This window comes from Rhinolophus hipposideros, assembly GCF_964194185.1.
Source record: "Rhinolophus hipposideros genome assembly, chromosome: 3".
NCBI lineage: Eukaryota > Metazoa > Chordata > Mammalia > Chiroptera > Rhinolophidae > Rhinolophus > Rhinolophus hipposideros.
Window position 1 is genome coordinate 2,101,267 of NC_138049.1, and position 23,805 is coordinate 2,125,071.

The window sequence follows — 23,805 nt, forward strand, 5'->3', positions numbered from 1 at the left end:
GGGATGGGTGTGTGCTTCCTGTCCTATACCCAAAGACTGATTACAAGACCCTGAACCCTTTTTCTGGGGGAATTGCCCTAATCAGATCGGGTCTAATTTTAGGGCCACCCTTGGGCCTCAGCATGGAGACTGAGGGTTGTCAGAGCGGCAGAAAACCCACAGGATCAGGCATTCTTTGCAGTGAGGTCACCAACAATCCCTGAGGGTAGAGTGTTTGAGGACCTGGAAGGAGTAATATGGGCTGTAAGGCCCTGAGAAGCAAGTGGCAAAGGGGTGGGAGGGCCATCATTTGGGAGCAGGCCTCCCTCCCTCCTGTCCCTTCCCTCCTTCCACCCCAGTGTGGAGGAATTGTGAGACAGGTTAGTTAGTATTTTGCCACGTGGGGGAGGAGGGCATCCCTGGTGAAATAAACAAAAAGCAGCCATATCCTGAAGCTCCAGGTTTTGGAATGTCTCCTTCACTCCAGGACAAAGATTTGAGAACATGCCTTAAGGTTAACAAATTATCTCAAATCCCTTTTGGCCGGACAAAGAAGCAGATCTGATAGGTAGGAATGGGTTGGTTCATTAATGTCTTCAGGATGAGCACACAGGACAAACCTAATAGATAAATTCCACTAGAAGGCTCCAGCCCCCTTCCCCAAGCAGGCAAGGGAAGGTATGAAAGTAAGAGCTTTTGCCTCAGTCGTGGGGCACCCCATTCGGGTCCCCCTCCCGCTCCAGAGCTCTGACCCTTTGCTTTCAATAAACTGTCCTCTTTTTAAAACTCTTTGCCTCTCCTCGTCTGTGTTTCCATTCTTCGATCCCGACCTGCACTCAGAAACTGCCGGCAGATCTCACACCATTTACATCAGTTGCACCTCCCTGGTTCTGAGGCCCAAGGACGTTCGCGCCTGGTCGGTGGCAGGTTCGCTCCCAGGCTTGCTTTTCCACCTGACTGTTCTCAAAGAAGGCTGATGGGTGATAGGTCAGCTGGGAAAGGACCGCGCCTGCTCAGACAACAGACCTCTGCAGCCCCTGCGCGTCTGGAGGAGACCTGCAGCCCCGAGGGAGGGGAGGAGGGTCTCGCGGGGGCTGTGCTGGCAGGGCTGCACCGTGTGCACGGAGACGCGGCCTGCTGCAGCCGGTAGCTGTCGGTGGCGTTTCCCTTGTCGCCAGTCTCTCCGTCTGCAGGTGCCGGCCAGCACACATTGAGTTGCTTCCTTGCACACGTGGCTCTGGTGTCAGTCGAGGTGTCCGAGAGCTGACCTTCAGCGACCTCACACGGGCGTCAGGCTCAGGGCTGACAGTCCGGCCTCTCCTGCCACGTCCGCAGTGCTGCCCGGTCGGGACCCTGGGGACGACGCCCCGGACGGCAGGACGGGGGCGGTGCCGGGGCGCCCTCCGTGGTCCTGGGCCTGCACGGAGCACCCTGATGCGGACGGAAGGCTGCTGCTCCCACGGGCCCCGCAGCGGGGCGCTCAGGGGGCGGTGACACTCGGCCTGCGGACCGGGACGGTCCGAGCTCCTTTAAGTACCAGCCCGGCCGAGCAAGCAACGCTGTCCGCCGGGGAGGAGGTGACGGGACACCGAGGACGTCGGAGAAGGTGTCTCTAGGTCTACCTCGTGGGTGCGGGGCGGGAGGGAGGCAGGACCAGCTTGAGAAGCAAGCCTTCTCCGCGGGACAAAGGACAAAAAGGAGAACCCGGGGCGGGGGCGCGTGCTCCGGGCTGGGGGCGTGTCCGGGGCCTCGGCGTCCGGCGTCGGGGGCGTGTCCGCCTGCGGGGGCGGGTCTGGGGATGGGCCTGCGACCTCCGGCGTCGGGGGCGTGTCCGCCTGCGGGGGCGTGTCTGGGGATGGGCGCACGGCGTCCGGCGTCGGGGGCGTGTCCGCCTGCGGGGGCGGGTCTGGGGTTGGGCGCACGGCGTCCGGCGTCGGGGGCGTGTCCGCATGCGGGGGCGGGTCTGGGGCTGGACGCGCGGTGTGCGGCGTCGGGGGCGTGTCCGCCTGCGGGGGCGTGTCCGGGGTCTCGGCGTCCGGCGTCGGGGGCGTGTCCGCATGCGGGGGCGGGTCTGGGGCTGGACGCGCGGTGTGCGGCGTCGGGGGCGTGTCCGCATGCGGGGGCGGGTCTGGGACTGGGCGCACGGTGTCCGACGTCGGGGGCGTGTCCGCATGCGGGGGCGGGTCTGGGGCTGGGCGCGCGGTGTGCGGCGTCGGGGGCGTGTCCGCCTGCGGGGGCGTGTCCGGGGTCTCGGCGTCCGGCGTCGGGGGCGTGTCCGCATGCGGGGGCGGGTCTGGGGCTGGGCCTGCGACCTCCGGCGTCGGGGGCGTGTCCGCATGCGGGGGCGTGTCTGGGGCTGGGCCTGCGACCTCCGGCGTCGGGGGCGTGTCCGCCTGCGGGGGCGGGTCTGGGGCTGGGCGCGCGGTGTGCGGCGCCCAGAGGCGGAAACTCTCGGAGCCCTTTGGTGCGGGGCGGAGCGCAGGGCGCGTCTGGCGGGCTCCGGTGAGGCCGCGGGCCCGGCGGCGCTGGGGCGCCGGGTGGTCTGCGGGCGAGGCCCGGGGCCCACTCGGGACGGCGGGCGCGGGGCGGGGCCCTGGCGGGCTGGAGCCTCCCGGTGGGCGGGTTGAAGGCGCCGCCCGCGCTCCTCCGGGCCCGCGCACCGACTGGCTGAAGGAACCGTGTCCATTTTCAGGGACAGCGGGGCCGGCGCTGGACAGCGGGGCCCGCGAGCTCCGGAAGCGTGTGTGCGGCGCCATGAAGCCTGCAGCCCCCGGCCGCGCGCTCCTGGGCTGCGTCTGCCTGGCGTTCGGGCTCCTGTGCTGCGCGCACGGGCGCTGGAGGAGGTGCGCCCGGGGCCGGTCGGGTCGGGCCGCATCCCCGGGCGGGGCGGCGCGCGGCGCGGGCTCTGAGGTCCGCCGGGCGGAGGCGGCTGGGCGTGGAGCCCGGTGTGGGGTCCCGAGCCAGCCCCCCTGCCCTCCTCGGCGGCCCGTCATTTCTTCCCGCAGCTGAGGAAGGAGGGCCGACGGGCAGGGCTGTGGGGCTCCTTCACGTGGTACAGGAACCAGCCTTGAATCCCAGACGCGCGTTGTGTCCTTCCGTCGCGTTTGGTTAATGGCCGACCTGCTAGAGGGTTTCATGCGCGTCTGTGCTAGGAGTGGGGAAGGGTGGCGTTTACCGTTTCAACGGACGTTTTAACTAAACCGTTGCTGCTGTGTCGTGTGCTTTGAAAGGTAACACTGTGTTTCAGTTTCCCCGGAAAGCCACTTCCTGAAGAAGAGCTTCGTCCCTCACTTACGTCTTGCCCCTCGTGTCAGGAGTGTGTCGCGGAGCGGGTGTGCTGTGCGGGCTGAGTGTGAGCCGCTGTCGGATGTAGGGACCTGGGGACTCTGGGTGGCAGTTTGCTCATCTGCAAAGTAGAAATGAAAACAGCGCCCGCCCTTACATCAGTTCCTGGACGTAGACCCTGTAGAAACCCCGCCGGACCCCGAGTCATCAGTCAGTGGGACCTGCAGACCAGGCTGCAGTGTGTGCCACCCCCCCACCCCGCCCCGTTCGGGCGCCTGATTGAACTGGACAAGCTCCTGAGCAGGGCCTGCGGCACACACGGCTGACCCCTGGGCCCGCAGGGCTGCACAGGTCCGGGGAGGGGCCTCGTCCTCTGCTCAGCGGGGCCGTGCTTTGGGGGCCGGCTTCTCTGCCCCCACATGCCTTTTGCTTGGGTTGCAGGTGGACATTGTGTTACAGACGGACATTCTGAGTCTTGATAGTTTTATTGTCAGGGACAGTGATTGGTGGTCGCGTCTCCTGGCGGTGGCCTAAGCTTCCAGCCTCCGTGTTCTGTGTAAAACCAGGTTTTTGCACCTGGGGGCGGTGGAAGCTTCTAACACTTCCCCCGCTGCAATTCCCCTGCTGTGGTTCCTCTCTCTTGTATTGAGCATTTGCATCAGTATTTCCTAGTTAAAAGCAAGTTTCAGGTGTTGTGAGTTCTGTACTTACTCAGCAGTGCTCACTTATTTACAAAAGCGAACGTGCAAGGACTTAGTTCTCTTTTACTTGTGACTCTTGCCTCAGAGGTCCCCGAATGACGCCTCTGCTTGCGTACTCCGTACTCCGTTGCTGCTGCTTTCCATCTGTACTGTCAGTGCTTTCGCAGGCAGCCCTTTCTGCCTCCTGGTGCTTCCTGCTGAGAGTTCCCAGTGTGACACAACTCCGCTGTCCCCTATGGGGGAGTCCCAGCCAGGTCTAGACAGAGCCCGGGTCTGAAGGAGCGCCTGGGGATCAGAGGTGGCCTCTGCAGACAAGGGACGCTTCACACCGAGTGGGTGCTGTCTGGAGCTCCGCCGGCTAGTGCAGGTCCTGTTTGCTGCCAAATGGACGGCCACACAGTCCCGTGTTCAGGGCCTGTGGGTTTCACCAGTGCCGCTAAGGCACTCGGCGGCTTGTTCCCTCACTGCAGGTCTCTGCCCGCAGGACCGCCTGGCTCCCATTCTAAATAAACGTCAGCCCCCCCGTCCCCCGCCATGTCTGTTGCTTCCTCAGGCACAGTGCTCACCACGTCTCACTGTCAGACGCCAGGAATGTGCTTTACTCCCGCACAGGCCCGTGCGCCTCAGGAGATGGGACTCGCCCTGCGCTCAGGGTGTTGCACTTCTCCCGTAGTAGTGTCTGGCCTGTCACAGGCACTCAGAGTTTCTTGAATGAAGGATGGCGTGAATAGATGGATGGATGGATGAGTTTTTTTTGTTACTTTAAAAAAGTTATTGAAAAATGAGTTCCTTGTCTTTTAACAGTGGCGACCAAGAGTGGCAGAAACTGATCATGGTCCATCACTGGCCTACAACAGTGTGCAAGGTGAGTGTGTCAGCCTCCGCTGAATGCTTTGATCAGGGGAAGCCGTAAAGAGCTGGTTTATGTGATGCTTTCTCCCGGAGTGTCTCTGGCTGACAGTCTTGCGGCCTGCCCTTGTCCTGCCAGGTGTGGGCGTAGCGAGCTGCTCCCACACAGCGGGCCCTTCCCTCAGGACACTTTCTCCAGGAGGGCCCTGTGTTAGGCTCCTGGGGACCGTGACACAGCACCACAAACTGGGTGACTCCGAATGTCAAAGATGTCGTCCCCGCGGCTCTGGAGACTGAGTCTGAAGCTAAGAGGGTGACAGGCTCAGGCACTTCTGGAAGGCCTTTGCCTCGCTCCTGCTGTTGCATGGCTGCTAAACATGTCACTCCAGTCTCTGCTCCATCTTCCCATGCTGCTGTCCATTTTGTGTCTCTGCTGCTGTAAGAAGCCCAGAGATTGGATTTGGGGTCTCCCCAATCCAGTCTGACCTCACCTTACCTTGATGACATTTGACCCTATTTCCAAATAAGGTCACATTCACAGATATTGAGGGTCAGGACTTCAGCATAACTTCTGGGGGACACATTTGACCCCCCACAGGCACCTACTTGCCTTCTCCCTGTGTTATTGCGAGTCTTATTCAATGTCTCCCAAGAGAGGATGGGAGCTGATGCAGTTCCCTGCCTCCTTGGCTCTGCTTTCCCCTGCGGGTTGGTCTGTCTGTGTCTCTGTCTCATCCTGTGCCCTTTTAGAGTGTCACTACTGAGGCTCTCGTGGAGCAGTCAGCTGGAGGGAGCCCTGTGTCACTGTAGGGGTGCTGCCTGAGACAGGGACCCTCAGTGGAGGCGCTGCCTGAGATGGAGGGGACCCTGGCTCAGTGGAGGCGCTGCCTGAGATGGAGGGGACCCTGGCTCAGTGGAGGCGCTGCCTGAGATGGAGGGGACCCTGGCTCAGTGGAGGCGCTGCCTGAGATGGAGGGGACCCTGGCTCAGTGGAGGCGCTGCCTGAGATGGAGGGGACCTGGCTCAGTGGAGGCGCTGCCTGAGATGGAGGGGACCTGGCTCAGTGGAGGCGCTGCCTGAGATGGAGGGGACCCTGGCTCAGTGGAGGCGCTGCCTGAGATGGAGGGGACCTGGCTCAGTGGAGGCGCTGCCTGAGATGGAGCGGACCTGGCTCAGTGGAGGGGCTGCCTGAGGTGGAGGGGACCCTGGCTCAGTGGGGGGGCTCTGCCTCAGCCTGCTCCCTATAGGCTCTGCCCCTGCTCACCCGACTTTTGGGCAGTTTGTACAGCTGGTATGCATTCCAGTTCTCACGTGGTTTCATCATATTGCTGGGCTATCCCTAATTTTACTGACAGTGCTTCTGATATTTTCACTCAAGAAATCAGAAGAGGTCTTTTAATTTCTGAGCTGGAAGCAGCCTGTGATTGCTGGGTAGTTTTGGCTTGTCAGCCGTTTGGAGCACTCAGACTGGTTGTCCTCCAGCGTTCCGTAACCATGGCATTCGTTCCCACTCCTCACTGATTTATTTTTCTGTTGACAAGTGAAAATGAAATTTCACTTGTTAGTCTCACCAAATTATACTCTCGAGGTGGAAACTCATTTCTAAAATGTGCACTGACTGTGTGAGGCCATTCTGCTCTCGTTCTCTCTGCAACTTCCTGTCCCCTTCTCCCTCCATCGCTGTCCCTCCTCTGGGACAGAGTGGCCCTGGACGAGGCGAGTGCAGTTGCCTGTCCCCGTGTTCAGTTTTGTTGGAAACCTGGCCCCCGGGCAGTTAGGAACTGCGGCAGCCCCTGCTTCGTGCAGGCAGGACCTATGCCTGGAAGCTCCTGTCTTGGGTACCGCTGAAGGCTCTGTCTTTCCGGGTGTGGGACACGGTCCTTAGGTAGGCGAAGCATTTATGTGACACAACGTGGGTGTGCCTGTGTGCTGATGCAAGTATGCAGGGAAGTGCCTTCCTGCCTGAGGCTTTAGAAATGAGATTAAAAAATGAATTACCAGTGCAGTGTCATTGTTAGGGAATTAATTTCAATCCAGAGTCCATGGCAGAGGTTCTGTTAGTCAGACAAGGTCAAGGTGTCCCCTGGGCACCGGGCGTCTGGGCGCCTTTCCCCATGAGTGATGTGGGCACCGCGGCTTCTGGGACAGCTGTGTTGTGCTCAGCACCACGCCTCAGGCGCCTGCCAGGAGCAGGTGAATACTTGCTGCCCATGAAAGAGCGACCCTTGGCCCCAGTCACCCCGTAAAGGCACCTCCAAGACCCTGGACGAAGAGCCGGCAGAAGACCCACGCTGAGCCCTGAGTCCTGGCTTTGCCCCTCACTAGCCGAGCACTGTGGGAAATGACTCGCCTGCTTCTGCTTGTGGTTTCTTAGGGATGAAACGGGCGTGTTGGTAGAGGTGACATCTGGGACCTGTGGCTCTGGTCCCGCACTTTGTCACCTGCTCTTCTGCCTTGTTACTCTGTAGCCTCCTGACATCAGGTATTTCAGTCACCCACCAGACCCTCATGTCCAGAGCAACCATGGAAAGAAGCTGCCTCCCTTCACACAGTGATAGCAGAGGAAGGGGGCGAGAATGTGGCATGCCGTCTCACATGCTGCTCACCACCAACGTCTGCTTTTTATCTGTGCATTCACCACGGGGATTTGAAAGTGAAAATCTGTTTCTTAATGATTGTTTATTTGGGGAAAACTCCATTTTAGCTGAACAATTTGGAGGTCCCTAAAAAGTGTTAGACTGAGATTTTTATCTCTGATTTTATCTCTGTTGTTAAGTACATTCTCTTAATCTCACCTTGGCATTTTAATGGCGCCAAATTTTCAATGCTTTATATGTCACTGATGTATTTGAAGTTGGTGCCTGAACAAACTTGAGTCTAGCAGTTTACCATGAGTCTTCTCAAACATTTATTTATGGTTATACGATAAGATTATTCATGGGCAAGTATGAGTGTTCCCAGCAGATTTACTTAATTTCTGAGCATATACAAAAAGAGCTAACAAATGTTTTTAATTCTGTTATTTAGATTAAAGAATGGTCTCCTCATTACAAATAGAACACCTGGCCCTGCGTAGTTTCCCCATGAACGTACCGCCAGATGGGTTTACTGTAAATTAACACGGGATTTATTTTGTTTGGTCCTGTGCTGTATGTCACTGATGCGTGTCAAAAGAAAATTAGGTTGCTAGATGAATTTAAATAAGCCACGACCCAAATATTTTCTTTGTGTCTTTGCTCCCTAGGAAGTTGAAAATGACTGCAGATATCCCCCGGATTACTGGACAATACACGGATTATGGCAAGCACTCAGTGCGCTGGGAACTGGAGACTCGAGCTCCAGTCTGGGCGCACGTTTATCCCTGTGACTCTGTTAGGAGTTGGTTTTAATATTATTTTACTGGACCCTATAGTTTATTCATTAGACTAGATCCTCATTTAAAAATATCTTTAGTCTTTTGAAAATAACGCTAATTCTGTTGTTCTCTTTTGATAGAACAGAAACAGTCTAGTTTAATATGCACGTAAGGATTCTGGGTATATTTTAGCATCACTAAATTTTAATTTCCTCATGTTCTTTTGGGGCAATACATAAATGTGTGTATATAGGTTTTTTTCTACTATCGTGCACACTTCGCAGACGCCCAGTTATTTTTCTGGTTTTGCCTGTATTCTCTTTACTATTTTGTTACTTGCACATGTCTTCGTAGCGTTAGTGTGCACAGTAGCTTGTCCCATCAAAGGGATCGTCCTGTCCCACTGCTGGGATGAGAGGAGGCCCGTCCAGCCTTTGCTGACACACGTGTGTCCCGCAGAAACAGGTAGCAGGAGGCGATTAAACTGGGGCCTGGGGACCCGGCCTGGAATCCCACCTTCTCCCAAGCTTGTCGGTGACCTGGACACTGGACACTTAGGTCTCTGGGACCCTAGTTTTCTGGGGTTTTCTGATGTTTCTGCTGCCTCATCTGTGAGCAGGGATGACAGTGCAGTGACGCTCCCCTCCCTCTGGGTCATGCTGGTTTTAGGTCAGAGCCAGCTGTTGACAGTGGACACACAATAGGGGTCTAGGGAGTAGAATTGGTGACCTCGTGGCTAAGCTGCATCTCAAGACTGCATCTCAAGACACATATAGAATTGACACGTGAGGACAGAGTTACATATGAGGCAACATGCTTGATGGTGTAAAAAGATCCCCCTGGGCCGTCCTCTGCCGTTACCAGGCACTGGGCCCGTTGTTCATGTTCTCCCCTTAATCCTCCCGCCATCTAGTGAGGCGGAAACACTGCTGTTGTCATGTTTGTGGAGAGGGATTTGCGGAGGGCAGTTGCTTGGACCCAGCTGCAAACCCTAACGGACTCGGATGTTTATTAGTCTTCCTCTGTGTTTGCATTGTTTTCTCGTGTCGTTTGGAACCCATCCCAACCAAGACTAATCTGTCTCTCTCTGTCATTTTCATTTTAATTTTCAGGCCCGATAAAGGAGAAGAATGTAATCGATCCTGGCACTTCCATTTAGAAGAGATTAAGGTAGTACCCTTTAATTAGGCACTGCACGAGGTCCTGTGTTTTCTTCCTACGAGTGCCCTCTAAGTCATGTTGCAAAATGAGGGGATCGCGAATGTGTTCACCAGGATTGAACTCCTGGTACTTTAGTATACATGAGTATCTAAACTGCCCCACAAATTACACAAGAACTAAGCTCCTCTGTCCTGGTCCCAAACCGTGGGCAGTGACCCACTGGGAAGTGCAAGTGGCCGTGAGCACAGAGGGGTGGGGGAGCCTCTCGCCTGCCAGCCCCACAGTCCCCCATCTTGTCACTCCTGGTCAGGGACTTCCAGACGGCTGGGCTTGGGAAACAGGCACGTGGTACCCATGGCTGGCCTTTCTGGCTGTGGGTGGGGTAGGTTTCAGTAGGCACGGGGTTGGGGGGCAGTGACGAGCCAGCCTTACCAGTGCAAGGGCCTGTGTTACCAAGTAACTCACAGGACGGAATGACGAGAGGTGTTAGCGGAAGTGCTCCTTGGAGAGACGCCTGCCTCACGCACACACATTTATGTGCTCAGCTTTCCTCAGAGAGCCAACAAGCCTTGTGTATAACCAGTCATCTGTCAGGGTAACTGGTACCGGTACTTAGAGGGCAGGGTCCCCGAGGTCACTGGGGCCTCCCTGACGATGCTGGCAGAGTCAGGATTTGCTAGGACGATGTGTCCTTCCCAGGAATGTGCAGCCCCCAGAAGGACAAAGTAATTAGTTCTAAACCCTTCTCAGGCTCTGGGCCAAAAGGCATGGTTTTCCACCTTGTCCTTCCGAGGCCTGGGGCAGGCGGCCCAAGAGGCTGGGCCAGCTCTAGGAATCAGTACACCCCAAAGCCTGGTGACATCTCCCTCCTCAGACACACTTCTTCCCAGACTCACTTCACCTCCCCGAATGTCTTAGGGACGCTTCTGGGTAAATTGTGCGGTCCTATAAGTGGAATTAGAACTGAATTTATTCAGTAACAGTGTGCTAAGTGTCTGTTGTTGGCCAGGTGCTGTGCTAGGGCTGGAGACGCATGGTGAGCAGAACCGGACGCAGCGTCTGGCCCACCAGCTCAGTCGGGGGACGGGCACTAATGAAGTCACTGCACACACAGGGTTACAAGCTGGGTGTCTGGAGAGAAAACTGGCCAGAGTTTAGGACAGTGGGACTGAGCAAGGCTCCTCTGAGGAAGTGATGTGCGAGCTGCAATCCGCCTCAGCTAGGTGAAGGGAGGAAGGCTGCGGAAGCAGCACGTGCAAAGGCCCTGGGGTAGAAAGGACAGAGCTTTGGGGAAAGTGGGAGGAAGGCATTGTGAGTGAGCCCTGAGCCTGGCTAGTGTTCAGCGCCAGAAGCTGTGGAGCCTGGTGTTCCCGTTAAGAATCGTTTCTGACCCAAGTCCCAGTGCGAAGTCCAAAGCATTGCCGCCGGAGGTGAAAGTCCAGGGGGGTCTTGCTGGTGTTGCTTGCCTGTCTGTTAGTGCTGAGAGTCAGTGTGGGGAGTGAGGAGCTTGACTACATGGAGGCCGCCTGTGCCCAAGGAGAGGAGAGAGGATGTCCTGGAAGGAGACTCTTGGGCTCACTGGCCTGGAGAGGCCGCGTCAGGCAGGACTGCTTGTGAGCTTGTGAAGGTGGGCGACAGTCTCCTTCCAGGGCACAGGGGACACTGGTAGGGGACTGGGCTTTGGCAGAGGTGTGATTGACAAGTTGTGTTGAAGTGTCCAGGAAATGTCAGCCCAGGTGGGTTGAGTGTGTCCCCAGAGAGGTCTGGGCTGGCCGTGAACTTAATCAGCACAGAGATGCCAAATTCACACCGTGGGTATGAAGCCTCTGGGAGCCCTGGTGTCTGAAAAGCAGGAGAGATAAGTGGGCAAGTGGGGGAGCAGGAGCAGCCAGGAGGAGAGGGTTCGGATCCTGAGGGCGTTAACAGGCTTGTGAAAGGCACTGAAATGCCCTTTGTCAAAACAGGGAGGTGACCGTGACCCAGGCTTTGTTCCGATAGTGTTGCGTTACTTGTAGCACGGTGTCCCACTGAACATTTGTCCCAAACCACAGTGGCCTAGTTCGGGCAATGTGTTGCCCAGTCACCGCACATCCTCCCCCAGGGCTAGTGGGGGCTGAAGCCAGACCGTGGACGTGGGGATGCAGAGAGCGCCGCAGGCAGCTTCCTGAGAGACGTTCAGCCGTGGGAGGAGGAGGCTATGGCTGCCTGGGCAGGGGGGAGCCGGGCCTTGCATCTGCTCAGCACCGAGGGGTTGACGGCAGGACCCCCACACTGGGCGTGGTGGCAAGTCTGACAAACGGCGTCCTGTTGGCTTGTACACCTTTGTAACAACCTTCTCTTTCGGTGTAGCGGGTGTTGGAAAGTGAAAAGTAAACTGGAACACAGTTCAGTTCAGGTTAACGGGCAGAGTGCAGGGGCGCAGACTGCCCAGCCCCAGGGGTTCTTCTGTGGGGAGGAGAGCTGCGTTTTGTGGTGTTCGTTTTAATTAGCCGATGTTACTTTTCAGAGCAGTTTTAGAAATCTTTAGAAAAATTAAGTGGCTTGCATTAGTGTGGCACATTGTTACAATTGATGAACCAATGTTGATACTTTATTATTAACTAAAGTTTGTAGACTACATTAGAGTCCCTCTTTGTGTAGTACATTCTGTGGGTTTTGGACAAATGTACAACGACCTGTACCCACCATTACGGTATCATACATAGTTTCACTGCCCTAAAACCTCTGTGTTCTGTCTGTTCATCCCTGCGTCCCCCTCTCCACCTCCTGGCAAGCATGGATCCTTTTACAGTCTCCATAGTTTTATCTTTTCCAGAATATCTTATAGCTGGAACGTGCAGTGTGTAGCCTTTTCAGACTGGCTTCTATCACTTTCTTTTCATGACTTGATAGCTTATTTCTTTTTACAGCTGAATAGTATTCCATTGTCTGGGTGGACCACAGTTTGTTATCCGTTCACCTGTGAGCTTGTATTTTCAAATGCACTTTTTTTCTCTTTCGATATGTAACACTTGGGGCAAAAAAAGCATAGAATCATTTTACTCACTTGAGCATTGTTAGTGAACAGAGCTCAGTTCTTTTAGTGTATTAGTTTGTCAAGTTTACCTTCTAGGTTTCTGGTTGTTAGATCTTACATACATTCTTTTTTTATATGCGTAGGATCTTTTGCAAGATATGAAGATATACTGGCCTGATGTGATCCACTCGTCGGCTAATCGCAGCTCCTTCTGGTGAGTCTGACCGCCCTCGTAAGCCTTGAGACGCAGGCGAGAGCCTCACACATGCACTCTGAATGGAACCTGGGAAGCACAGGTGGCAGACTCTAGGACTGTCTTCAGGGCTGAGAGGTTCGAACAATCTTTAATCTGGAGCAACTCTTTATATGTGAGGCCATTTTTGGTGCCTTTCACCAATGGATAAAAAATGAGGACAAGTGGAATTTACTTTATAAACTTGTTTTTGAGCTGTTGTTTCATTCATTACTTCATTTTAAAAATTTCCTCTACTGAGGTTTAACTCAGCCAAATATTTGCAAATCTAAGAAGCTGTCACTCCAACGCAGACAGGATAGTATAGTTCTTAAAGAAATTGTCCTGCTATCGTGAAACATACCCAGAAAAAAGAAGACATGGTTAAGACATAGTTAATGGTCTCCTTCAATTGACCCATGGAGGCGAGAAAGTGAGATTTTTACTTGAGGCTCAGTCCTCAGTCTGTGTAAAATACCTCTCAATTTAGCAAGAGCCGAGCCGAGGAAAAAAATACTGTGTTTAATTGAAGACAGCTTTTAAAATCATTGCTTTTGAAGAAGGTAAGATTAACATTCCTTTTATTTATATTAACTGAAGCTAATTCTTTATTTTCTTCATCTCACTCCAATGTGGCAATTTATAATTCAGGTTACAACTAACCAGATTTTGTCCAGAACAGTTAATTTTACCTAGACTACTTTTGTGTACACTTTTCAGGGAAAGAGTTTAGAGAAAAGCTTTTGAAAACAAAATGGAATGAAAATAAAGTGTGTGGTCCTGGTCACTGGTGTTCAGGTTGAGGTTCCTCTCGCGGGAAAGTGGCAGGAAAACGGTTTAGGACCCGAGAATCCTGGGTCTGTAGCTTGAAATCCCTTCAACACAAAAAAGTACCACTCGTGAAGAGTGGAGAGGTGGATCGTTTGGGTCCCTAGCACCTGTGTGCAGCTGGGATTCCAGAAAGTGCTTTCGAAATGGGTGGTGGCGTTATCAAACTGAAATAGGGAAAACCATTTATAGCACCTCACAGTATACTTTGAAATCGTGACCATATGGTAACTAAGGACACAAAAACAATATTTCTAGTTGTTACAGTGTGCCAAGTTTGTGAGCAGTGGCTTAAAAACAAACCACCAAGCATAGATGAAGACCTCCTGTGAGCTGGGCCCTTGGACATTTAATCAAAATAATACAGGCAAACTATGCACTTTTTTGTGCTTGATAAAGGCAAAGTGGTTGACTTTTTGAGGTTGGATAGTCAAATCACACAATTTTTGTTCTAAATGAGAAAGGTAACTGTGAAGACTGATTCATGTTTATGCTTTCTTGAGCTCCCAAGTACAAAAGGACATGTGGCGGTCGCTGTGGGTTGCTGTGTCCCCTAATTATGCATTCGGGTCACGGTCACCCGAATCACGGTTACTGCTCCAGTTGCTGGCGGCATCCCTGGTCCTCTCCACCTCGGCTTTGTTGTCAGTCAGAAAACTGTTGTTTTCAATCCAAATAAGAATGGAGTATGCAGAGTGGAGGCCCTGAGCTCATTCCTGAGATTAAATCTAGTAGTAAAATGAGCCGTATTGAAAAATGCTACGTACACAACCCTCAGCAGCATAGGGTTTGGTCTGTTGTTTTGGTTTGTCAGAAAAAGAACCGGAGTTGGGCCATGCCCAGCTTGGCGAGGCAGCCCCACTGTGCGAGGTGGCCCTGGGCCTCGGCTGTCGGTCCCTGGGCCTAGTTTCCTGTCATCCCTGAGGTGGCCCGGGTGATAGCGGGAGGGTGATCCCAGCATCTGCTCCTGTGCCCTGCCTGGACAGGGGTGGGGCCCTGAGAGGGCCACACGATAGTCACTTCTGATTGGTAACTGACAACTGTGTTACTTGAAAAGTGTCCAGTTTCAAATGATGTGTGATTAAATGTTTTGAATTATATTAATCTTGATACTTTAATATATTTTTATCCCAAATGTCTGTTGAGTTAAACCTGCTCCAAAAATAGTAATAGTTGACATCGAATATTTATTATGAGCTGGGAAGTGTTTTTGCTTGTGCAGAGTGTAAAAATGAGGGCTTCCTCTCACCACCCCTCCAGCACCCCAAGGAAAGGCTCCAGGACAGTGGTTCCTGTTTGGCAGAAACTAAGACACCGACAAGTCAGGTTACATTTTCAGTTATTGGAAGTCAGGTTACATTTTCAGTTATTGGAAAGACTCTCCCATTCTTGCTCCACAGAATAGAGGAAGTCATCAGATAACTGATTCTAGAAACTGTTCTAGGTGAAGAGCGTTGGTTAATCACCAAGTGTGGTCTTCCTCGCGGCTTGCTCGGGTCTGACGGGCTGACCCCCAGCCCCTGCAGGCATTGAGAACAGCTCCCTGGCTGGCGTTGGTGAATGGGAGCGTGCGCTGGTGGTGTCCTGATGGTTTGCGTCCGAGTGTTTCGTGAAAGCGCGCATGGATGTCACTTAGGACACCTCATGGGTTAGCCGCTGATAAAGCTGCCGGAAACCTGATGCCATTTCCTGTTTCATGCTCCCAGTGGTACCGCCTGCATTGACAGGCTGGTGGCCGTTCTGAGGTGGCTGTAAATTACCCTCAGTCCTGACTGGGAGGATTGTGTGGCAGCGCCACGGATGTCCTTGAACGTGGGGTCAGAATGGCACTGAAGTGCGAGCCCTGGGACTTCCGGGCCGAGTGGCCCTCGGTAAGGCAGCTAGCTACTCCTCCGAGCCTCAGTTTCCCATTTCTAAACCAGCAATGATATTTTCACATTACAGAGTTGTGGGAATGAAGATTGTGAAAACATTTTGTAAAACTTTGATCTGCAATAAATGTAGGGGATTATTATCAATAACAACATTTTTCTTGGATACAAATGGCTGTGTGTTTGCAGGCATCGGTTTGGCTGTGGTTCCACTGCCATACAGGCTGTCATAGTGAGCAGAGGCTGAAATGGGGACTAGGCCTCGGGCATTTCTTGGCTTTCTGGACAGCTGCTTAGAAGTGACGTCTGCCTCACCCTTGCGTGGAAGGCCCTGCGCAGAGCACCAGCTCTGGCAGGAGAATGCTGGTGTCGGTGGTGCGGGAGCCGTGGCGTTTGCTCTGCTCTCAGCCTCGCTGTGGTTAATGGTAGGAGGCGATGGAGCTGTGGGCCGTGCAGACCTGGGCGGACGGTGACGGTAAATCACGGCCTGGGTTACAAACAAGGACTTTTACTTTTCCTGTGTGGTGCAAGAAGTGAGAGGTCCCCGGCAGGTGAATGCCCTGTGCCAGGAGGGAACCTGTGAACCTCGTATTAGTTCCAGTACTTTTCAACTAGACTTTTGTAAACCTCCCCACAGGAAGCATGAGTGGCAGAAGCACGGGACCTGTGCGGCCCAGCTGGACGCTCTCAATTCACAAAAGAAATACTTCGGGAAAGGTCTGGATCTGTACAAGGGACTCGCCCTAAACAGGTAGGTGACGCTCGGCTGCTGCTCCACACAGGTGCGTCACCTCTGCACCTGACACTCAGGTGTGACGGTCCCCATCCTGGGGATGACAGCAGAGCCCTGCCTCGGGTGCTGGGGACCCTAGTGAATGGCCAGTGGGATCCGTCTAATATCTGCGTGACCTGCCAGGCTTTCCCAAGTCACTCTGGGTGATGGCCGTGTAGGGTGGACGCAGGGTGGACATGGACACTTGGGCTACCTCTCCGGGCACAGATGTCATTGGATGGTGAGTGAAGGCAGCTGGGAAACAAGTCTGTCTGGGCGCGTCTTCAGCCATGACTTCTGACAACAGTATGCCTTAGCACATCGGCTCCTCAGGACTGAGCAGTACCCTTTGGGTCTTTGCCGTATGGTCCTCCAACAAGCAAGGAGAGGTGGCGGCTGAGGGTCCTTGAGGCCTCAGAACGTACCCAGACCTGCGCAGCCCTGCCATTGCCTGCCCCTCGTCTCAGCCCTGGAGACGGGCAGGTCACCGCCCATGAGCTGCCAAACTTGTAAACACCACCACCAAGCTGTCCTGTTGAGGGCCAGCCCAGCCCATCTGTCAGGCCTGGCCCGTCACCGAGCAGCGTTTCTGGTGCTATGACTTCTTACTCTCCCTTACGTGAGTGGTCATAATAAACCATTGACTAGTTTTCAGAACCGGAACAGGAGAAGATACGGCGTGCGTTGGTTAGAGCAAGCCAGAGCACTGTGGAGAATCTTTGCTGTTCAGTTGTGAATGAAATCTGCGGGGAGATGGCTGAGGCTCCACTCCTTGGCGTCTGGAGGTGTCCCCAAGGCCGTCGCTGTCCCACACATACTGTCCCGTTTGCTGTGATGGCTGGGATGGGACAGCAGGGCTGCCCCTCACATACGGTTTACAGGCCGGCTCACCGAGCCCTTGCGGGACCCCGCTGTGCCCTGACCCACCAGCTGGACCTTTGGTTGCCCTCTTCCTCTTCGGGCCTCTTTCTGTGCTGTGGGATGATGGCTGGAGCTCCCCAGACTCTGCAGTCCCTTCCAGCTTTTCCATCTGCAGCACTGAGTGCATGGACTCGGGACGTGGCGGGGACAGCAGCGTGTCCCAGTCCTGTGTGGTGTGATTATGTGATTATCTAGGTTTTTGTCTGGGAAGCCGTGTTTTCTCACAGCCAGAGCAGGACCTGTGGAAACTTTCCCTTGCCCGAGAATGTAGGTGACGTCCGCTTCCCTTTCCTTACGGAACTCAGTGACAGGGTCCAGTGCCAGGGGCAGCGGAGAGGGCAGGGAGGGAGAAGCAGGACTGAGGGAGTCCACTGCGAGCCGTGATGTCCAGGCACAGACCTCGTGCTGTGTGAGTTCCAGCTGCCTGCAGCCCCGGGGGAGGAGAAGAGGTTGATACTGCTGCAAGATTTAAATATCTCAACTCTTTACTAAGTACTTCTGTTCACACCTTTGAATCTCGGCAGCTTTACATATGGACACACGTGCACAGTGGCACGTCCCATGCTCACAAGCAAGCTAGCATGGCCCAACCGTGGGTGGGGGAGACATGGTGTGTGCCGAGGGACAAGCGTGACTGGGGAGCTCCTGTTTGTCAAAAACTAAGTAGGACAATTACAGAGAAATCATATTCCTTCCCACTTTCTCCAAGGAAAATCTAAAATCTTAGCACTCCCCAAATTAACATACATCCAACCTCAAAATCCCTTGTATTTTTTCTCTCTATCATAAACCATTACTACAGATTACCTTTTTCTCAGAGGCAAGCCTTTATCAAAGGCAGGAGTTTTCAAAAGGCAGGAGTTTTTATTCACTTTAGAACGTGAAGGTAGCCACCCGACCTGCTTGAGCTCCGTGGGAACACACTGCGCTGTTTGGGGTGAGAGGCGTCCTCCCCAAACATTTCTCCCTTATTTCCTCGACCTGTCAGGAGGGTTCTAAATAGTGCAGCCCAGGGTATGTCAGGCGCAAGCCACGTGGGCACTTTTTACTTTTCTAGTAGCCTCATGTAAAATAGCAAAAACAAACAGGTTAACTTTATATTTTGTTTAATCCAACATATCTAAAACATTATCACTACAACTTGTAGTAAGTACAAAAATTTGAGAAATCTTGCCTCTTGGGTCACAAAGTCTTTGAAATCTGGAGTTTATCCCATGCTGACAACACAAGGTCAGACAGTGGGCAAGTTTGTTTAGGGGCTTCAAGGACCCTCACCCACCCCCCCACCCCCGCTGGCTGCAGGCGTACCACAGCCCAGACCTGGAGACCAGCTGTCTTGAGAAGCTGTCGTGTTAACAGTATATGGTTGTCGGAAGTCATGGCTGAAGACGTGTCCTGGGCAGGCTTGTTTTCCCAGGCTGTCGTCACTCACTGCCCAAGGACGTCCGCGCCCAGAGAGGCAGCCCGCGGGCCCACGTCTGCCCTGTGGCTGTCACCCGAGGGGCGGCATGAGGCTGAAGTAGTTGTCTGGAATTTGGAAGCTAAGAATTCTCTGATATACCTCCATAATGTAGTAAGTGAAGCACTTGGTACTTCGGTAGGACTCGCCAGAGCAGGTTGCAGCTGCTTTAGGGAACGCCTCCAGGCTGCAGGTGGTAAACGCATTTAAAGACTTGGCCAAATGCCTTCTCAGGATGAGCCTAGAATCCAAATTGCCTAGAATACAAACTCTGGGGGGTGGCCAGTGGGTGGCAGTGCACGCCCCGACTTCAGCTGCTGGTGGCTGTCTGGACACGACACCAGAGGGTCCAGGGCCTGGAGAGAGCCTGCTCAGTGGGGCCTGGGGTGCGGGAGCCCTTATTCACTGTCCTTGTTAACAGATTTACTGCCCAAAGGACTGGAAGAAAGCACTCACTTTTAGGAGTGTCTTAATTTTTACTGTGCAATGTGATGTTTGAAAGGAACAATGAAGGACACCTAGCTTCGTTCTACAGCTCCTGTTTTTTCCTTTTAGCATGCTGCAGAAACTGGGGATAATCCCTTCTGGCAATTACTATCAGGTAAGTTTTGCTTTCAGCTTCTTGTCAAATGCCTCTTGTAACCAGGGACACCTGGCAACACAACTGTCACTTCAGCCTGTGCGCTAGCTGCACGTGGGTGTTACAGCGACCCAAACAAGCTCCCTTCCTACATGACTGTTACATTTCTAAATAGGTTTTGTTTCAATTTTGTTTTCCTGTGCCCAGTGGGTATGGACTGGAAATTACTAAAGCAGTGATTTTTGAAGCACACAGATGTGTTTCAGGTTCGGACAGGGCAGGTGGAATAAGTTTGGAAAGCATTCAGTTTTCTATTTTTGAGGGAGAAACATGCAATTTGTTTTTGTTTCTTTGATGAAACTATTATTTTTGTTTTTATGATAAAACTATAGAAACTTAAGCATGACCAGATCTTATTGGCTAGTAAGCATACACAAAAGGTAGCTGTTTTCAGCTCAGGGCAGCCTGTTTTCTAAGTGGTGTCGCATTGGCCACGCCTGCCCTTTTCCGATCTGTTGTCTGTGGTACCTGCCTGAGGAGCCGTCCAGCAGAGACACTGCGTGACCTGCAGAACCTGACATACTCTCTAGCCCTTTACTGGAGAAGCTTGCTAACTCGCTTTAGAGAAGCATATCAGATTCTGGAGATAGTTTCTATATTTATCACAGGTGTGGATGCAAAAGTTTAGTCTCTGAGAGTAACCCTGTGGTTCTGGCATCGTGGCCGGAGACGGAAGCATCTGAGGTGTCTTGACAGTGTTGAAATCCATGCCCTTCTGTCCTGGTCTGTGGTGTCTGCGCTCAGCTGGCAGCCTATTTCCCTCCCTGCATGGAGTGTAGAGGTGGGGGACGGTGACCTTGGGGACAGCATCGGCTGCCCTATGACCCCCTTTCCAGAAAGCCATGAGAGTGTGTGTTTGAGCCCTTCGGCCCTCATCGGGACACGTTCAAGTAGATAAGGGGAATGTGTGTTACACTGTTTCCTGGACTTGACATGCAGAGAACCAATTCCAATGGTAATAAAAGTGACAATGACAGCAAGTGTTCTTGAGCTTCTCTGTGCTGGAGGCACTGTCAGGTATCAGAGCTAGCGCAACGCCTAACCGAGGCAGGTAGGTGCTAGCCTGTGACAGCTGGTGTGATTTACCATCAGCAGATTTTCTGCTTTGCAGCTGGCACCCAGGCTCTGGGTGTAGACAGAAGAGTGCATAGAGAAGAGAAAGTGAGTGATGGCGGGTGGGTGGAGGTGGGGCTCGTTTTCAGCATCTGTCCTGTCTGAATAGAGAGCTCTTCGATTTTCTCTGTTGAAGTTTCATTTCTAAAGTACTTTATTGAATTTCAGGTTGCGGATATCAAAGATGCCCTAGCTGGCTTATATGGAGTCATGCCTAAGATCCAGTGTCTTCTGCCAAAGCAGGTCAGATGTGCTGCCTTATCCCGTCTTTACGGAGAAGACAAGTCCCCTTTCCTGGCAGCTGTGTTCTCTGTGGAGTTCCTAGGGTGGAGTTGCATGCGTGTGTACGTGTGTGCAGTTGCACGTGGGAATGCCCTAAGCATGTGCTGTGTGTGCACATGTGTATTTGCATATGGGCATGTGCTGTGTGTGCACGTGTGTGCACGTGTGTGCATACGTCTGCATTTGCACATGGGCATGCTCTGGGTGTGTGCTATGTGTACATATGTGTGCATTTGCACAGGCACATACACTGGGCGCGTGCTGTGTGTGCATATGTGTGCATTTGCACTCGGGCATGTGCGGGGTGTGTGCTGTGTGTGTTGAAATAGCAGGCTGTCCTTTGCCGCCATGCTAGGACAGGGTTTGCTCTCTCCCGATTTGCCCTCCCACGAAGGCACCTTTCTGGAAGGGCCAGTGGAGTGGGAAGTGGGATGCTTCTGTAGTCAACATTTCAGAGGTGGAGATGTTCACATTGCCAGGCTTAGTGACATCAGCTGGGGTTACCTGTCCAACTACACATAAGCTGTGGTTTGCTCTGCCAGCTGATGGAGACTCAGTTCTTTCGGCGGCAGGATGCTCTCCACCTGTGTGTCTGTAGGAGCCTGTCCTCTCCGGGATCGCGACGTGTGCCACGCGTGTGGTTGTGTCTGCACACCTCTCTGGCTGTGTAGATTTCCAAGGTGAAAGCGCTTCACACACAGCCGTCAGGCTAGCACAAAAGCCTCTGGGTTGGGACCTGGCATCAGAGCGGGCGCTTTGGGCCCCTCGCCCAGCTCAGCATTAAGGAAGGAGCTTGTTCCTGGAGCCCAGACCCCCGGTCGCAGCTGCCTGTTGTTCGGGGTCAGTCATGATGGTCGTACAGCTGTGACCGTAATCCCAGCTCTGAATCCTAACCTGTCTTCTATTGCCCGTCTTTAGGGTGAGGAGGTACAGACCATCGGTCAGATCGAGCTGTGCTTCACCAAGGGCCTGCAGCTGCGAAACTGTACGGAGCCTGGGGAGCCTGTGGCTGTCGGGCAGGGAGCACGGCTGGCAGGGGCGGCCATGAACCTGCAGGTCTGCGAGGATGGCCCCGTCTTTTACCCCCCTCCCCAGGAGACCAACCACTGATGTCCACAGTTTGGAAATACTCTGTTTTGAACAGCAAGAGAAATTCACAAAGCATTGCTTTTCAAAGGGCAACTCCAATGTGAAATCACGTTCTTACAACTTCCTATAATGTCAGCCTGTTTTGTTTTGCTTTTCACTTCCGGTCTGTGAGTTGATTTTTGTAGAACATGGAATAAAGCTTAGGTTTTCTTTTTTTTCTCCTTATTAATCTCTGGCATCTTTGGAAGACAAGGCAGGCACCTGGGTGTTTGGGCAGATGGCACGGACTCAGGACAACTCCCGCCAGTTTCCTCAGGAAGCTGTCTTCTTGGTCTGGAGGTGGGGGCGGCGGGGGCATCTTGGGACCTGCTCTCAAGCTGGAGAGTGTCTCTGCTTCCTGCCTCAGGGTTGACAGTTCTCATTGTTCCACAAAGCCAGGGGTGACAAAACACGGTCACCTGTGAACGAGTGTCTTCCTCTGTGGCCTGGTGTGGGCACAGGCGTGCTCTCTGAGGGCGCTGGTCCTCCAAGTGAGGTGCTCTGAGGATGGCTCAGGATTCTTCTCTTGCCGGAGGAAATGTGGGTGCTTCACAGAGTGCCAGGGGGCTTCCTGTCCAGGCAGTAGATGGTGCCTTGCAGAACAAAACCTGCAGGTCAGTTTATACAGGTTTCCCGTGCTTTCTGTCAGAAGGTGGCCTGGGCTGCTGGTAAGTCCGTCCTTAGAAATATTGATGAGATGTGGCCCCGTGCAGCCCTTCCTGTTGGATGATGAGGGGGCTTTTGCAGATGCTGAGAGCCCAGCCTCGGGGCTGCTGCAACCTGTCCTCACCTGCGGCAGTGGGACTTGGCTTGTAAAACGGGGACACCTGGCGGACTCCCAGGCTGTGTTAAAACGGCCTCTTAGCATTATTTCTCCCTGGTCTTCGCCCTTTTTTAATGTTTTTAGCTGTGGGGGTTAAAATACGGCTCATCTGTTTGTCTAAATCAGGTTGTCCTATCTATTTTATTTAATAAACACTTAAAATAGAACTATTTGTGAGGCATTGGTCTGTGTGCTTTAAAATACCAATTTATTTAATCCTCAGAACAACCATATTTTCAAAATAATCCTATCTTAAAAAACCTATTACAATCGTCCGCCCTCATCTGCAGGGGACACGATCCAAGACCCTGAAACCACGGATAATGTTGCACCTTACATATACTGTTTTCCCATTGCATTTCTACCCAAGATAAAGGTTAATTTATAAATTTGGCACAGTGAGAAATTAACAACTAGCTAATAATACAACAGAACAATATACTGTAATAAAAGTTATGTGGTCTATCTCTGAAAACTATCTCGTATGTACATGTGTACAGCGTGGAGACATGGGACAAAGCGGTGGCCCACACCCTGGGTGGGACGGAGTGGGACAGCATGAGATTTCATCACACTACTCAGAATGGTGAGCAGTTTGTAACATGGATCATTTATTTCTGGAATTTTTCATTTAATATTTCAGACCATGGTTGATTGTGGGTAACTGAAGCTGCAGAAAACAAAACCATAGATGAGGGGGGATTGCTGTAAATTGAATGACTCTGAAAGATGATATTGTTAGGAACAAAGTTTCCCTTTTCATGTTTTGTAACTATCGTTAGCTAACAAGTAGCTATGATTGATTCCAATACCATAAAGATTTTAAAAAGTACTGAATTCCTCATCAGAGGAAATCCTGATTTTAGTTCCTTGCAGGGTGAATCACTAAGGCTTTTTGTGTGTCCTTGGCGCTGCCGTGACTAATCACCACAAACAGGGTGGCTTAAAACACCAGGAGTGGGTTCTTTCACTGTGTGAAGGCTGGAAGTCTGACAGACTCAGGCGTGGCCAGGGCTGCTCCCTCTGAAGGCCCAGGAAGGGTGCTTTGTCTGATAGGAAGGATGCTTCTGACAATTCTTGGCTTCTAGACACATCACTCCAAGCTCTGCCTCTGGTCCCATGGCTTCTCCCTGTATGTGTGTCTTTCTCTGTATGTAAATCTCCTCTCCTTTCTCTTAGAATGACACCAGTCACATGGATGAGGGTGCGCCCTAATGACCTCATTTTCACTTGATCACGTCTGCAAAGACCCCATTTCCAAATAAGGTCCCTTGCAGAGAGCCTGTGGGTTTGGATGTGAACTGTCTTTGGAGAAGACAGTTCACCCACAACACCTTCCAACAGGCAGCACCGGTCTGGCTGCCTGGCTTTGTGGTTTTCAGTTCTTCCT

General features: G+C 52.9%; 1 protein-coding gene across 4 annotated transcripts; it reads left to right on the forward strand.

Moving 5' to 3' along the window:
* The first annotated feature begins 994 nt into the window (after positions 1 to 994).
* RNASET2 (ribonuclease T2) lies at positions 995 to 22,886 on the forward strand. 4 transcript variants are annotated; one of them, XM_081038231.1, is made up of 10 exons: positions 999 to 1,585; positions 2,672 to 2,822; positions 4,770 to 4,830; positions 8,059 to 8,114; positions 9,282 to 9,339; positions 12,490 to 12,560; positions 15,915 to 16,028; positions 18,985 to 19,030; positions 20,351 to 20,425; positions 21,383 to 22,885. In XM_081038231.1, exons 2-10 carry the CDS (start codon positions 2,734 to 2,736, stop codon positions 21,572 to 21,574), a joined length of 762 nt encoding a protein of 253 aa, XP_080894357.1. In that variant the 5' UTR covers positions 999 to 1,585; positions 2,672 to 2,733; the 3' UTR covers positions 21,575 to 22,885. The 4 variants fall into 4 exon arrangements, with proteins under 4 accessions (XP_080894358.1, XP_080894357.1, XP_080894356.1 ...); XM_081038230.1 differs by lacking the exon at positions 999 to 1,585 and adding an exon at positions 2,369 to 2,481 and having other exon boundaries at positions 21,383 to 22,886; XM_081038232.1 differs by lacking the exon at positions 2,672 to 2,822 and having other exon boundaries at positions 995 to 1,585.
* Positions 22,887 to 23,805: the final 919 nt, after the last annotated feature.